This window comes from Oncorhynchus nerka, linkage group LG12, assembly GCF_034236695.1.
Source record: "Oncorhynchus nerka isolate Pitt River linkage group LG12, Oner_Uvic_2.0, whole genome shotgun sequence".
Taxonomy (NCBI): domain Eukaryota; kingdom Metazoa; phylum Chordata; class Actinopteri; order Salmoniformes; family Salmonidae; genus Oncorhynchus; species Oncorhynchus nerka.
This window is the reverse complement of record NC_088407.1, coordinates 53,717,155-53,732,898: the sequence shown is the minus strand read 5'-3', so window position 1 is coordinate 53,732,898 and position 15,744 is coordinate 53,717,155. Positions and strand designations below refer to the sequence as shown.

Here is a 15,744-nt window from a genome sequence, read left to right as displayed (position 1 = left end):
CACAAATCAGTTAGGCCCATGTCATTTTATTGTAGGCTACAAGAATAAATACATTTTGTCACAAGTACATTTCAAATAATTAGTTAACACATGACAATTTATACTAAAATGATACTTCAAATAATCACAAGCTTTAGTGTCCATTGCAGTTGCCAGTTTAGAAACACTTCAGCTATGCATGCAAAAGAACAGACTACTGGATACATTATGTTCCACAATGCACCCCAACTTCCTTATATTAGTAGACGACCCAAACACTGCGCAAATTTACACTTCATATATTTAAAAACACAACCCTGCCATCTACACAAGACCAGTGGGACCAAACGAGTCAAAGAGTCCAGTTTCACACATCCTCGTCATGGCCTACTGCCATGGAGGGGTCCACACCATAGGCCCCATGGCCAGTGCACAAGTTGTATAGGCCTACTGGTTGAAGTGGCCAGGGAGGTGTGAGCCCAAATAAGAAATCCCATCAGTGAATTAGAAAGGTGTTCTGCAGCACTGCAACAGCCTAATTGCACTCAATCTATGGTTAGGTGAACACGACTGCCTTGAAGTTATAAAAGTGTGCTCTTCCTAAAACAATTTCCCCATCTAGGCCGCTAATGTTAGTCATTGCAGTGTCTGTTCAGTGCACAGGAGCCTTCTAGAAGCGGCCGTGTAGGAGAGCGCCCGCCAACGCGATGGAAAAGAGCGTGACCGAGCTGGACAGCAAGGACACACTGGCTCCTTTGGGAATGGTGATGTTCTTGGTAGCGACAACATCGGGCATCTTGGTCATGTTGGAACTCGCGCCGCCAGTTTCGGTCATAGCAGTCATGGCAGGGGACTTTGTGGTAGTGTTTTGCGCGTGGACCTAAAACAAGCATGGGAGCGTCACTGACTGAGCATTGGCCACAAAGTTCACATGTGAAACTATATAAAAATAATTAAATATGAAACATTTGACAAATCGTCACAATTCCCAGTACGTCATACTTTCGTCAGACTAATTTCAAGCTGAAAAAAAAGCATGCGTAAAGTTAAGATCTAGCCTACATAAAGTGTAGGTAATCCTGTGCCTAAGAAATTAACCCCACGGCAAATATGTTTCCCAAACAAAATGCACTTCAAATAAAATGTCATTAAATTAAGTCGACCTTATGCTATGAACACATTTCCCACATAGGTCAATTATCATTCCTGGATTCAAAATTGCGCCTCCTAAGGCACGTTAGATTTCGAATACATTTTGGCGTTCTCCTCAGATGAGTCTTATTATAAGTATCCACGCCATCATTAGGTTCTCAATGAGAAAACCCACCAATTGCCAATAAACGCTAAATTTAGATTCAGTATGATCCATTTATGGTTTCAAAAGCCAATGTTGCACCTGTTGAAATGCATTTATTATACACAATGGACACCCTAATTAAAACAGATTAGAAAGAAACATGGTAAAGAGTAAGTCAATTTATAAGATCTTAGCCTACCTGTGATGAACAAGGCAAGGCAAGGAGAAGCAATCCAATGTAAGCCGTCACCATTTTAGCCATTTTGTTGTCGGTTTCTTTCTCAGCCGCTTAGTATAACTGTCCTGTCGATGGCTTTTTCACAATGAATGACTGGAGGACAAATCTAGGGGATTTTATACCCCCGCCGTGTGACGTCAGGTCAAAAAGGCGCACCCCCCAAACCACCTGTCTTATCCTTCAATGGAAACCTACACTTTATCCGAAACCTCATCATAAACCACACCACTAAGACCTCTTCTTTGACAAAATGTAAGGGTGTGACTTTCAGCAATACAAATACTTGCCTTTGTTTTATTAATAATGGGCTTTTTTTAGGCCTATATGCCTGTAACGGTCAATGAATATCCCTATTAATTCACAGGTTTATAATTTGAAGATCTTGACATATTAGGCTAGGGTCTCCCTTCCTTCTAAGATGTATCACGGTTGTTGTCCCTGAACATGATGGGGGAATTTTCTACAATACTATTATAGGTTATAGCCTATGGTGTTCAAAATGTTGGCTATTATGAAAGACATTCTGCCTTAAATGGCAAATAAATGTTTTACACATAAACAGTTCTTATGGCCACCTCTTGCGCTAAAAATAAACAAATTACCACAACGCAATTCAATTAATTTGTCCCTTCATAGTGTCCGTAGAATTCTCTTCTGGATGACCATTTCACAACAACAAAACCAACCAAACGGTCTCTTTTTTAAAATTTTGGTAGCTAGATCTGAATATTACAAAGTGCTTGCCTCTCCATGCTGCGGTGCCGCATCTTAGCAGTGAGCCTGACCGTAGTGAGATGGTGACCGAGTGCCCGGAGAAGCGCCCTACTCCACACCCCGCACTCTCTTTCAACTCCAGCTGATGTCAAAATGTCAGCTCCACCGAATGCACCGTTAAGTCTGCAGCCGCCGTTCATCTCAGGATCGGACTGTTTGTTCTTGTGTTTTCATTTCCAGGGGCTGATCGACCGGGACTATACACCAGTGTTCTGGTCTCCTTCCTCCCCGTAGGCAGCACTGGGTGCCTTCTGGATGTCACAAGTCTTTGCTACACACCTTTGGTGGCTTTCTCTGTCCCTCCTCATTCTTAGCCCCCCTCTCACCCCTCCTTCCATTCTCCCCCTCCATACCTCTATTTCTTCCTCTACCTTCTATCTCTCCAGGACGGCTCTTTCAGAGGCAGAACTAGAGTATAACCCCCAGCATGTGAGCAAGGCAATCTACACCAGCTTCGCCCTGGTCAACCTGCCCCCTAAGATGGTAGAAGCTGAGGGGGAGTTGGGCAACATTTCTGTGTTGGTGTGGACCACCCAACCATGGACCATCCCAGCCAACCAGGCTATCTGCCATTGTCAACAGACTACCTCCAGACTGCACATTCACTAGAATCACTAACATGATAAGGTATATCTCCTATCTGTTGTAAATAAGCGGCTGAGAAAGGTCTAAGGCACTGCATCTCAGTGCTAGAGTTGTCACCACAGACCCTGGTTCAATTCCAGGCTGTATCACAACCGGCTGTGATTGGGAGTCCCATAGGGCAGCGCACAATTGGCTCAGTGTTGTCCAGGTTAGAATTTGGTATGGGGTAGGGCATCAAATTAACTGACTTGGCCACAGAGTGCGTTTAGAGCCTGGCAACTGCTGGGCACAGAGCTGGAGAGTAGTGGCACCTTCACAGGTAAACTATACAACCACTTATTGTCATTCTAAAGCTTTTTCTTCCCATCCCCACCTCTAGGTGCAGAACTTGAGGGCGGAGTCTGCCAGCATCCCACCATTTCCGGGAAGGAGGTTCCATTGCTTCCAGCTAATCCTTTGACCATGGGAAAAGGAACAGGATTGGTCCACACAGCTCCTGCCCATGAGATGGAGAACTACAGTGTGGTCTTGAACTAACAGTGGTACGTTCTTTTAGTTGACTGATATAGCAGCTAGATTGACAGAGCTGAGTGAGTTCACCAGCTTGGATGCCAGTTCATTTCTGATGAGCCTCCTCCTGAAACAGTCTGGCGTCCAGGCTAATACAGTAGGTTGTAAGTCTTTATGAACTTCCAATGATATATGTACGGCTGTGTGTTTCTCCTGTTCCAGGAGTGTATGGCGGATGAGGAAGGTAGGTTCAATGAGCTAGCTGGGCCTGAGCTACACAATCTGTCTGTGATGGGGGAGGGAAACGACACGGGTAGGAAGAAACTATGTGTGTGAGCGACAAAGAGTTCTAGTTCAGCTTCTGCCACTCTGTACACGCTTTTGTTTGTTTTCTCTGTGTGTGTGTGTGTGTCAGTGATTTCCATGCTGAAGGCGGTCGGTGCTCTAGTGAAGGAGGAGGAGTGTGTCCACAGCTATCCAGCCTGTAGTCATCAGACCCAGCAAATAGTGGTTCATCAACACCGCCAGCCTCGAAGACAATGCCAAGGCAGGAGTCGCACACTGGGAATAACTCTTATAAACAGCGAATGATTCTCAGTTCTCACTGGGATAAATTTAAGAAATATTATTTCAAACAGGCATTGACTCTAACTCACGTAACTTAGAACAAGTCCCACACAGTTAGTTGGACTCTTAGAAACTGAGAATGTGTCTTTCTCTAGGATCAAGAAACTCTTTCTGACTGTGTGTGTAGGACGGGCTGGCAAAGATGCGTGTAATGCCAGAGTCAGCGAGGGGCCGTCTGTTTGCCCAGCTGGACAGGAGACCGTCCTGGTGTATCTCTCACCAGAGAAGCTGGGGTATGCCCATACCTGTTTTCTACCACATAGAGACAGGAGAGCCTCTCATGAACAAGTAATTACATACATGCACACACACAAACCACAACCCCACTCTGACCCCTGCACTCTCCCCATGTGGCCCAGTTGTTCTCAGAGAAGGGAAGTGACTGCTGGTGGGAGCTGCCCCTGGAATCCCTACTGCCCCCTGAGGAGCTCAAGAAGGTGAATCACTGCAGTGCAGTGCAGAGCAGGGAACAGTATATATACAGTGCCTTCGGAAGGTATTCACACCCCTTGACCTTTTCCACATTTTGTTGTGTTAAAAAGTGGGATTAAAATGTATTGAATTGTAATTTTTCTGTCAATGATCTACCCAAAGTACTCTGTCAAAGTGGAAGAAAAGTTCTAAAAAAAATGTATGAATGGAAAAAAACCCACTAATATATCTTGATTATATAAGTGTTCAACCCAGTGAGTCAATACATGTTAGAATCACCTTTGGCAGTGATTACAGCTGAGAGTCTTTCTGGTTAAGTCTAAGAGCTTTGCAGACCTGGATTGTACAATATTTGCCCATTGCTCTTGAAAAAATGTGTCAAGCTCTGTCAAGTTATTGACCATTGCTAGACGGACATTTTCAAGTCTTGCAATAGATTTTCAAGCCGATTTCAGTCAAAACTGTAACTAGGCCACTCAGGAACATTCAATGTGGTCTTGGTAAGTAACTCCAGTGTATATTTGGCCTTGTATTTTAGATTTTTTTTCCTGCTGAAAGGTTCATTTGTCTCCTAGTGTCTGTTGGAAAGCAGATCGAACAAGAATTCCTTCCAGGATTTTGCCTGTACTTAGCTCTATTCTGTTTACTTTGTCCTAAAAAACTGCCTCGTCCTTGCTGATTACAAGCATACCCACCACCATTCTTGAAAATATGAAAATACCCAGTGATGTGTTGTGTTGAATTTGCCCCAAACATAAATGCATTCTGTTCAGGATAAAAAGTGATTTTCTTTGCCATATTATTTACAGTATTACTTTTGTGCCTTATTGCAAACAGGATGTATGTTCCTTCTTTTCACTCGGTCATTTATTTTAGCATTGTGGAGTAACTACAATGTTGTTGAGCCATCCTCCGTTACCTCCTATCACATCCATTAAACTCTGTAACTGTCTTTAAAGGTCCCAAACCTTGTAAAATAGCCTTTTTAAATGACTAAAATATCACCCATAATATTTTGGGGGGGATGTAAATGCTCAACATTTTTGAAAAAGTACTCTTTTTATCTCATGGCTAACTACCAGGAAGTTTGAAAAGACAGGCTGAGTGGGAGGGGACCTTATATTCATGAGCTCGCCTTGACTGACAGATCTTTGAAACGCCTATGTTAAGAAACGTGGATGCAGTGAGCAGTGTTGCAGTAATATCATCTCAAGCAAATGTGGTAATGAACAAAGCAACTCAAACAAAATTGATGGCTTTTTTTGTTGTTGCACAAAGAAACTCAAACAAAATTGATTGCATTTCTTAAAATATACATCTCCCATTTGGCATGTCTCTTGATAGCACTGACGGATGTGTTGCCATGACAACTGTGTCAGAGTTTTGAATGACCCTCCCCCCTTTTGTTCCATGCCGACTGAAGACCTAGCTAGCCAATAACTAGCTAACACCAGACACAGACAAAAGTATATTTGCCATAGATGAATAGTGTAAACGTAATTATATTTGCTAACATCCTAAAGTTTTATTAAAGTTTTATTGATGTGATCCTGGACAACACCCTGTCGTTCTCAACTAACATCAAGGCGGTGGCCCGTTCTTGTAGGTTCATGCTCTACAACATCCGCAGAGTACGACCCTGCCTCACACAGGAAGCGGCGCAGGTCCTAATCCAGGCACTTGTCATCTCCCGTCTGGATTACTGCAACTCGCTGTTGGCTGGGCTCCCTGCCTGTGCCATTAAACCCCTACAACTCATCCAGAACGCCGCAGCCCGTCTGGTGTTCAACCTTCCCAAGTTCTCTCACGTCACCCCGCTCCTCCGCTCTCTCCACTGGCTTCCAGTTGAAGCTCGCATCCGCTACAAGACCATGGTGCTTGCCTACGGAGCTGTGAGGGGAACGGCACCTCAGTACCTCCAGGCTCTGATCAGGCCCTACACCCAAACAAGGGCACTGCGTTCATCCACCTCTGGCCTGCTCGCCTCCCTACCACTGAGGAAGTACAGTTCCCGCGCAGCCCAGTCAAAACTGTTCGCTGCTCTGGCCCCCCAATGGTGGAACAAACTCCCTCACGACGCCAGGACAGCGGAGTCAATCACCACCTTCCGGAGACACCTGAAACCCCACCTCTTTCAGGAATACCTAGGATAGGATAAAGTAATCCTTCTCACCCCCCCCTTAAAAGATTTAGATGCACTATTGTAAAGTGGCTGTTCCACTGGATGTCTTAAGGTGAACGCACCAATTTGTAAGTCGCTCTGGATAAGAGCGTCTGCTAAATGACTTAAATGTAAATGTAAAGTGACATTTTGGCACCAGTAGATATCTAGCTATAAAAACCATGCCCATCCAAACACACCTTTTCCACTGTTGGTTACAAGGGGGTACTTATTTAGATTAGGTAAGAGAATATCATGTTACCATTGGTGTATTAAAATGAGAGTTAGGGTGATGTCACCCTGTCCCCTTAAAAATCCTACCTCCTAAATCCAAATGTTTGAAATGAGAGAGTGAACCAGTAACTTTATCATTGTATTAGCCAGTCATTTTTAATATTTTGATATGGTTTCATCCAAATATCACCCAATTTCATGAAAAACAGGATTTTGACTGTTCATGACCTTTTAAATCGCCACTGGCCTCATAGTTTAATCCCTGAGCTGTTTCATTGCTCTCTGGCAACTGATTTAAGAAGGGCGCCTGTGTCTTTGTAGTGACTGGGTCTATTGATACACCATCCAAAGTGTCAAATTAATAACTGCACCATGCTATAAGGGTATTCATTGTCTGCTTTTTTTATACCCATCTACCCTTTGCAAAACATAGGAACACTTCCCTGGTCTTTGTGGTTGAATCTGTGTTTGAAATTCACTGCTTGACTTAGGGACCTTACAATTATCTGTATGTGTGGGGTACAGAGTTGGGGTAGATTTAATCATGTTAAACACTATTATTGCACACAGTGAGTCCATGCAACTTATTATGTGACCTGTTAAGCACATTTTTACTCCCAAACTTATTTAGGCCATAACACAAGGGTTGAATACTTATTGACTCGAGGCATTTCATTTTTAATTCATTTGTAAAAACATAATTCCACTTGGATGTTATAGGGTATTGTATGTAGATCAGTGACACAATCTTAATTTAAGCCATTTTAAGTTCAGGCTGTATAACACAACAAATGTGGAAAAAGTCAAGGGTTGTGAATACTTTCTGAAGGCACTGTAACTGCTACATTCACTCACACGTCAGTGAATACGGTTGTATCATTCAGCAATGATTTTAGCGCCGTGTGTGAAGGTTAACATGTTGTGTGTTTGTCAGAGTAAAGCAGGAGTAGGTAACAGACTTTGAGGGTGGAGACAATGTGTTGGACATCTGGTTTGACAGTGGAACCTCCTTGGCTGCTGTTTTTGAAGGTGTTAGCTACCCTGGAAAAGCTACGTACTACTGCTGCCAAGTATTCTTACACTAGCGATTACTTTAATTTCAAGGTTGTTTCTGAAGGTTGCGTCATCTTAGCTAGGGCTAGCTAAATCCCAATTTGGTAAGTGCCTACCTCTACTCACACAGCCAGTAATGCTAAGTCTCCTTACTGCACTACGCAGTTACTGAAGACTTACAAACTGCCTGGTAATGCTCTCTCTATTTGCCACATTGATCATTGTGAATAGCAATTACTTAAACTCTATCTCTACATAGTATGTAGCAGCTTAGTCCTCTTACATCAACAACTAGCTTAGTCTCCCTGTGGAACACAAACTGTGACACCGTACATAAGTATTTATTGTTGATGGTGAGGATGATTGTACAAAACATGAGGAACTGCTCTTTCCATGACGAAATTTGTATATATTAGTAATTTCTCTCTCTCAGGGCTCTAGTGGTACATGACTTTGTGGTCAGTGAGAAAGGAGAGAAGGTTTTAGGCAACTTAGTAGACCCAGATTCAGCCATCCACGGTGAGAGGCAGTGGATATTATTATTATTTTCTTTTCACCATTATATAACCAGGTAGGCCAGTTGAGAACAAGTTCTCATTTACAACTGCGACCTGGCCAAGATAAAGCAAAGCAGTGCGAAACAAACAACAACACAGAGTTACACATGGGATAAACAAACGTACAGTCAATAACACATATATGTACAGTGTATGCAAATGTTGTAAGGTTAGGGAGGTAAGGCAATAAATAAGCCAATAGTGTCAAAATAATTACAATTTAGCAGATGAGATCCCCCAGTGTGTCTCCTGCCTATGAGGTGGATGTTTTGCTCTGGTGGGTGGCAAAGTCCAACGTCTTCTCTGAGGTCCAGATCGGCTCGACCGTGCTCAACTCAGCCAGAGACAACATCGATAAGGTGAGTATCTCATGGTGTCTTCTGTGTGTGTCTGTCAATTCATCTGAAAATATGTCTGTCAGTGTGGAAGTTTGTCTCCCTGCAATAGGCGGCGGCCCATGGCGGCAGATTGACGAGGGCGGAATTAACTGAGCTAAACTGACCAAGACGCACCTCCAACAACAACACAAAACCTCACATAATGTTGCCCCAAAACAATGACAATTTCTCTCAACCAGTGGCATGAGGGTTTTTAGGTGAGAGATGATGCCGCCCTGTGATAAGCAGTGCTCACTTTGTCCCAGGGTGCTGTTGGAGAGACGCATCGCTCCGGCGCTCCACCAACGTTCCGTCAAATAAATCATCTCACATGAATCATGTAGCAGAAAGAGTGTGTTTCCTTTTCTGTAGCCTACAGGCTGGAGATAAAATGGATGATAATGTAATGAGAGACACTTTTTAAATCATGCAGGTTTCTCCAATCAAATAGCCTAACCTAAATCAATCAAATAAAGAATGCGCTGTCATGTTAACAAACATCCTAAAAACAGGACAGGTCAAAGTTAAATGGACAATATGGAATGGACCATCATCACAACTGTTGTCCAGGAGTTTCACCCCATTGTCATAATCAGTGGTTTCAAGTTTGTATCCGTCAATTTTTGACAAGCCGATCATAGTGAAAAATACTTCTGCATTTCCTGCTGTGTAAACAGACTAGACTCACTATAACTCCTGATAAAGTTGGGTAGCTGATATTCAGAGCTTAAATAGCCAAATTGATTAGTCACAGGAATCAGGACTAAATCCAATGCAACGGCCTGTTTAACAAATGGTGGACCTACCACATGGATGGGCATTCGTAAAATTCCATTGGGTGCCGACATGGTAGGCTACACCCCAGTAAGCACGAGCCAACGTCTTTTTTGTTTGTTTTACAAATGGCAGGCTTACCACAGATGGGCATTCATAAAATTATATTTCAGGCAACACTATAGGCTACACCTCAGTGGGCACGGGCAGATGCCTTTTGGACATCTTTTTTTGGTGCTGTCTGGACCAGCGTTGATTTCCACATCCAAATCTGAACCAATGGTCTATTTGGTTTCAGATTTTGTCAGGTCTGGACCAGCCTTGATTTTGCCCAAACATAGACATCTATAAATTATGTCTTTTCATCTTTCATTCAAACCATAAATTAGACTGATTTCAACATCTGGAAAATGTATTTTTAAACAGTTTTTCAATGTCATTTTGCTTACTGGGACTATTCTAGTTTGGCGGGGGAGTCATTTTGTTTGGTCTTACCTAGGGTGGCAGAACGGCAAGGACCGGCCCCGACTCGTTTACACTGTTAATAGAACACTACTACTAATACACTGTCATTAATGAATAGTCTGATACAACTACTCTTCCCCCTCCCAGGCTGTACTGTGAACCTGAGGACTCGTTGGGTCGGAGTTCCTGTCAGATGGTTTTAGAGGCGATTCTGGGCGCAGTGACACGTTCCATCGCTCCCATCGTGTCTCACCTGGTTGAGGTCAACCTACACACCCCAGGACATGACGGTACGGCCCTGTGTGTACGTGTGAGTGTGTCTTAGTGACTCAAAGTAAATCTCTGTATCTCCAGAGGGGGAGACCCTGTTCAGGAGTGGCTGGATTAAAAGCAGTCCTGTGTGGCGGAAGCATGTGCTATCAGGGATTCCTTCCTGTCCTCTATTCCAGGACGCAGCGCAGCCGAGTATGAGCTGACCATAGAGATTGAGCCTGGCCTACTGTTCAAACTCATTCAGGAAAGGGGGCAGAATGCACTCTGATGTCCTCATAATCACTATACCACAAACGGCTGAGCTGTAGTTGTATTGAAGTGACAGTCCTGCCACTAACTGTACCTATCTACTCTCTCTCTTTCTCTCTGTCTTCCAGTCTCTCCAGGACGAGCCTACTTCCTATTACGCCCAGCTAACGGAGCTGATGGTGTTATCATGGACCACCCTGAACAGCGCCCTGCCCAGAGACATGCCCTTATCAGCAAGGTCAACTTTCTCATCAACCTACCTGTAGGGTGAGTCCCAGACAAGCCGCTAACACTAACAAATTGACAGTACTGTGGCAGCTGTCTCCATAACAAAACATGAGTTCAAAAGACCCAAGTATTTTAGAGGTCATATAGTAACCCGGGTCATATTCACCACTAGAGACACTAAACAGAAGAAAATGGACCGAAACAGAGAGTTGCTACCTGATCTTTTGAAATAAGGAGTGTTTCTGCTGCAAAATGTTTTACTACGGTGTGCACTAATGAATACGACCTTGGTAAGCTTCCTAATCATAGCCCCTAGTAACCTTCCTTCCCTCTGTCCAATCAGATGGGGTTATCTGTGAGGACAGTGCTTACCAAGTAGCGGCAGTGCCCACCTCTATGGTCCGGTGCCCGAGGTTCCACCGTTACACCTCAGTCTCCCTGGACTGCCCCTGACAGACCATCCTCAACAGGCCGCAGTGACACCCTCACCCGTCAACCTGCAAATGACCCTCTGATCCGGTCAATCTGCTTGAATTTAGCCAGGACAACCAGGGGTCAACATTGAAACACACCCTGCTTAGCAACAGTACTGAGAGGGGTAACAGAGCGACAGCCACTGTCTAGCAGTGCCAAAACTACATTACCCACAATACTATAAGTGACATTGACTCTGGCATGTTGTTGCTGCATGCAGAGTGAGGATGGCTGGTTCAGCACTCATTTTGTGTTATTTATTTAAGAAAGGAGAGAATTATCATCTGGTGTAAGGGCTATGCAGTCCTTTTGGGTTGATAAGACACCTCTCCCAAAAAAGGGCACATGTCAGTGATGTTCCCTGGAAAGGGAAACGTATTTACTTCTGAATCACTCCTATGAGGCACACAGTACAGTAAGATACCTACTGAGAGAATCAAGTCAAAGGGCAGACATGAAGTCAGATTCAAGTTTGTGTGTGCGTTGAGAGGATATATAGGGGATGGTACAATTCTGAGTGCTTTGGTTTTTATTCAAGTTTAATGTTGAAATGGAAGTCATAATGTAACTCATCTTATAATGTGACAAGTAAAGAAGAGATGTTTGAGTTCATTAAAACTTCTTATGGCTGGAGGGCAGTATTGAGTAGCTTGGATGAATAAGTTGCCCAAAGTAAACGGCCTGGTCCTCAGTCTCAGTTGCTAATATATGCATATTATTATTAGTATTGGATAGAAAACACAAACGTTTCTAAAACTGTTTGAATGATGTCTGTGAGTATTACAGAACTCATATGGCAGGCAAAATCCTGAGGAGAAATCAAAACAGGAAGTGAGAAATCTGAGCTTGGTATGTATTCACCACAGTTCCCAATGAAATCCCCTTGAGATATTAATGATGTTGCACTTTCTAGGGGTTCCACTAGATGTCAACCATCTATAGAAATTTGAATGAGACTTCTGTGTTGTGGGACTGAATGAGAGCAGAATCTATCAGGTGACTGGCAGTCAGCCATTTTCTGATCACGCTCATTCCTCATGGTATCCACTTGCGTTCCATTGCTCATCAAGATACAAAGGAATACTCCGGTTGGAACTTTAAAGCTATATGTTAAAAACATCCTAATTATTGATTCTGTACTAAGTTTGAAATGTTTCTTCGACCTGTAATAACTTTTTGAAGTTTTTGTCTGGTCGTAACTCTGACCAGAATGAGCGTTTGGATATGTATATTAAACGGAGGTATTGGGACGTAAATAACGGGCATTATCGAACAAAACAAATATTTATTGTGGACCTGGGATTCCTGGAGTGCTTTCTGATGAAGATCATCAAAGGTAAGGGAATATTTATCATGTCATTTCTTGTTTATGTTGACGCCAACATGGCGGCTATTGTGACTATTTGTAATGAGTGCAGTCTCAGATTATTGCATGGTTTGCTTATTCCGTAAAGTTTTTTTGAAATCGGACACAGCGGTTGCATTAAGGAGAGGTATATCTATAATTCCATGTGTATAACTTGTATTATCAACTACATTTATGATGAGTATTTCTGTTGAATGATGTGGCTATGCAAAATCACTGGATGTTTTTGGAACTAGTGAATGTAACGCGCCAATGTAAACTCATATTTTGATAAATATGAACTTTATCAAACAAACCATAAATGTATTGTGTAACATGAAGTCCTATGATTGTCATCTGATGAATATCATCAAAGGTTAGTGATTAATTTTATCTCTTTGTGACTTTTTGTAATCGTTTGTGGTGCTTTCGCCGTAAAGCCTATTTGAAATCGGACACTGTGGTGGGATTAACAACAAGACTACCTTGAAAACGGTATAAGATATACATGTATGTTTGAGGACTTTTAATTATGAGATTTTTGATGTTTTGAATTTGGCGCCCTGCACTTTCACTGGCTGTTGTCATATCGATCCCGTTAACGGGATTTCAGCCCTAAGACGTTTTTAACAAACTATGATGATTATGGTTTTGGGTAATTGTTCTTCCATATTTTTACTTGTAAATGCAAACGTCTGTATAATACTCCTATACCAAACTCATTAAATAAAGAATGATTTACTTTAGTTTGAATATTGACCAACATAATACACATGGAAGCCAGATATGGTATGTTGGGAATTGCGCTACCTTACAGTAATCAAATAGTCAGTGATTCCAATCACCCTCTGCATGAGGTCAGTGAGCTACTGTACAAAACGTTATAAACAGTCAGTCTACCTGAATGGTCCGGAGAGAATATGGAATGGAAAGTACCACCATGACCAGCGTTGACTGCTCTTACCCCAGACCCAGAGAGAAAGAGACCAAAGCTAGACCATGCTGAGCATTTAGTCTGTTCTGTCTGCCCCCAGTGGGTTCCTCAGCCAGGGTGTAGAACAGTACAGAGGGTACAGGCACAGCTAGTACAGTACTGCAGCGTGTATAAATAACCAGATCATACATCATCGTTACTCATCTGAGGGACAGGTGAAGAGAAAGGGATGCTTACTAAACAATGATATGGCACACAAACACACCCTGCAACCCCCTTTGATTGGATTGGATTGTTAAGTCTGTTAGAATGGGCAGTACAGGGGCTGCTAGGTATAGCTGACAGACAAAGTTTTAAAAAATAAGTAGGAAGTGACAAAAACAAATGGATATATAACACCATGCTCATATAGCATATCCCCTTCAGAAATGCAGACTTCAAACAAAACAATTATCCCTCCATCCTTCATTTACAATTACATTTTTTCAACTGAACACATGAGCCTCCTCTCAAACAGGGTGGCCATTTCCCTGACATCTCCTTCCTGTACATGATAGTTGTATAATCCTATATATTTCCTACTTCAACAGTTTACTCTCTCACTCTTATCCTGGATGCTAGCAATGACAGCAGGAACGGAATTGCACACAGGCCATCTCTCTTCCTGAGCCTCTTGCTCTCCTCCCCCCTCTCACTCAGTCCTCTCCCTGCAGGACATCCACAGCCTCCAGTAGGTGTAGTGCCAGGCTGTACTGGCCGTGGTTCTCAGGTAGGATCTCTATGAGGCGGCTCACCAGCCTGCTGGTCTGGCTCAGGGGCACCGACAGGCACCCCAGCTCACTGGGATCCTGGGGATAACACACACAGATAAACACACACACACGCAGAGATAAATACAAACACCATCAGTAAACCAGGCAACACTAGGGGGTTGAATTAGGCTAAGAGATGCTTTTAATCACCCTGAGCAGTTGTTCTAGCATGCTGTAAGGTAACACAGAGGTTGGTCTCACCATAGCCTTGAGCCAGGTGCAGAGTGTGGGGGGGAGGCGTGCCAGCAGCTCCATGGCGGGCTTGGTCTGGGTCTGGGTGTGAAGCAGGGAGTAGCTCAGCCTCTGGCCTGTTAGAACCAACAGCTGAGAACCCAACACGTCCTTATCCTCCACCTCCAACATCACCTGACAGATAACACACACACAGGCTAGCTTCCGCTTTTTTAATATACTTTGAGTGATCATATTCATTTGATTAATGTGTGTATAATGTAACATGTATTTTGTATTGAGGGAGTTGTTGGTGTTTATGACTACCTACCTGCTCTGCCCGGGGGTCCAGGCCGTGGTTGTACAGCTCACACACCAGGTGTCTGCGCAGGATGTCTGGGTTGACTTGCAGCAGGGTCCCCAGGTCCAGACACAGAGAGGGCCACGTCTCGTCCCCTGAGTCAAGGTCCAGCCGGGTGGATGCAGGAGCCATCCCTGCCTCACTCTGGGTCTTCACCCAGCCTGTCAACACCCTGAGCAGGAACTCCTGTCTAAGAGAGACCAGTCCAGGGTCCATATCTCCGCTGGACATCAGCTGGATGGACACCAACTCTCTGAAGAAGGCACTCTTACCCTGGAAGGATAACTTGCAGTGAGTATACTGTAGGTGTTATGCATGTGTGTACTCTTTGGTTTACGCCACGTGTTTGTCTCACCTTGCTGTCGAACAGACTGAGTGGTTTGACCCGGAGGTTGAAGGTCATAGCAGTGTGTAGTAGAGTGGCCAGGAGACAGTGGTGTTGTACAAGGGGGTAGTGGATTCCCCTCTGCTCCAGGGCTAACTCTACTATGGAGGCAGGACCCTCCGCTCCCCCCCACACCTCCTCCACACACAGCTCTGGAGGGGTCACCTCTTCTATCCCCGAGTCTGCCTGGAGGAGAGGGGGGGAAGGGGTTCAGAGTTACCAAGGAAAATCCTCACTTGCCACTATCAATCTACAAATGCTTTAGTTCAAAAGTAATTCTTCAATGCTGCAGCAATGGTACCAGGGCTCGCGACTAACTTGTTTCCTCACCGTCCCAAAGTGCAATTTCAACTGTCCCAAACTGAAGTTGAACTATCCCAAAATTAAAATATTATTATTTTTATTTTTATGTTTTTGATATGCCAACATGGGTCTAGGTCATTTGCAGT

General features: G+C 43.7%; 1 protein-coding gene and 3 long non-coding RNA genes across 5 annotated transcripts in view; 2 read left to right on the top strand and 2 right to left on the bottom strand.

The window, feature by feature from the left end:
* Nucleotides 1–6: 6 nt before the first annotated feature.
* On the bottom strand, nt 7–1,595 carry LOC115138363 (uncharacterized). Its single transcript, XR_003864925.2, has 2 exons — nt 1,476–1,595; nt 7–859 (listed from the first exon to the last, which is right to left on the bottom strand). It is a non-coding gene; the product is annotated as an uncharacterized LOC115138363 (long non-coding RNA).
* Nucleotides 1,596–2,162: 567 nt separating this feature from the next.
* LOC115138364 (uncharacterized) lies at nt 2,163–5,373 on the top strand. Its single transcript, XR_010465378.1, has 3 exons — nt 2,163–2,404; nt 3,253–3,415; nt 3,799–5,373. It is a non-coding gene; the product is annotated as an uncharacterized LOC115138364 (long non-coding RNA).
* Nucleotides 5,374–7,797: 2,424 nt separating this feature from the next.
* Nucleotides 7,798–13,071, top strand: LOC135574346 (uncharacterized). The gene is made up of 3 exons (XR_010465377.1): nt 7,798–10,353; nt 10,714–10,852; nt 11,157–13,071. It is a non-coding gene; the product is annotated as an uncharacterized LOC135574346 (long non-coding RNA).
* LOC115138362 (rab3 GTPase-activating protein non-catalytic subunit-like) overlaps nt 11,799–15,744 on the bottom strand; it is a 28,911-nt gene continuing 24,965 nt past the window's right edge. For both annotated transcript variants that reach the window (XM_065025648.1, XM_029675152.2), the window contains 4 exons: nt 15,266–15,481; nt 14,881–15,183; nt 14,580–14,744; nt 11,799–14,414 (listed from right to left, as the gene is read on the bottom strand). In XM_065025648.1, the coding sequence (XP_064881720.1) occupies nt 14,262–14,414; nt 14,580–14,744; nt 14,881–15,183; nt 15,266–15,481 (837 nt within the window). In that variant the 3' untranslated portion in view covers nt 11,799–14,261. The remainder of the gene's footprint in view (nt 14,415–14,579; nt 14,745–14,880; nt 15,184–15,265; nt 15,482–15,744) is intronic.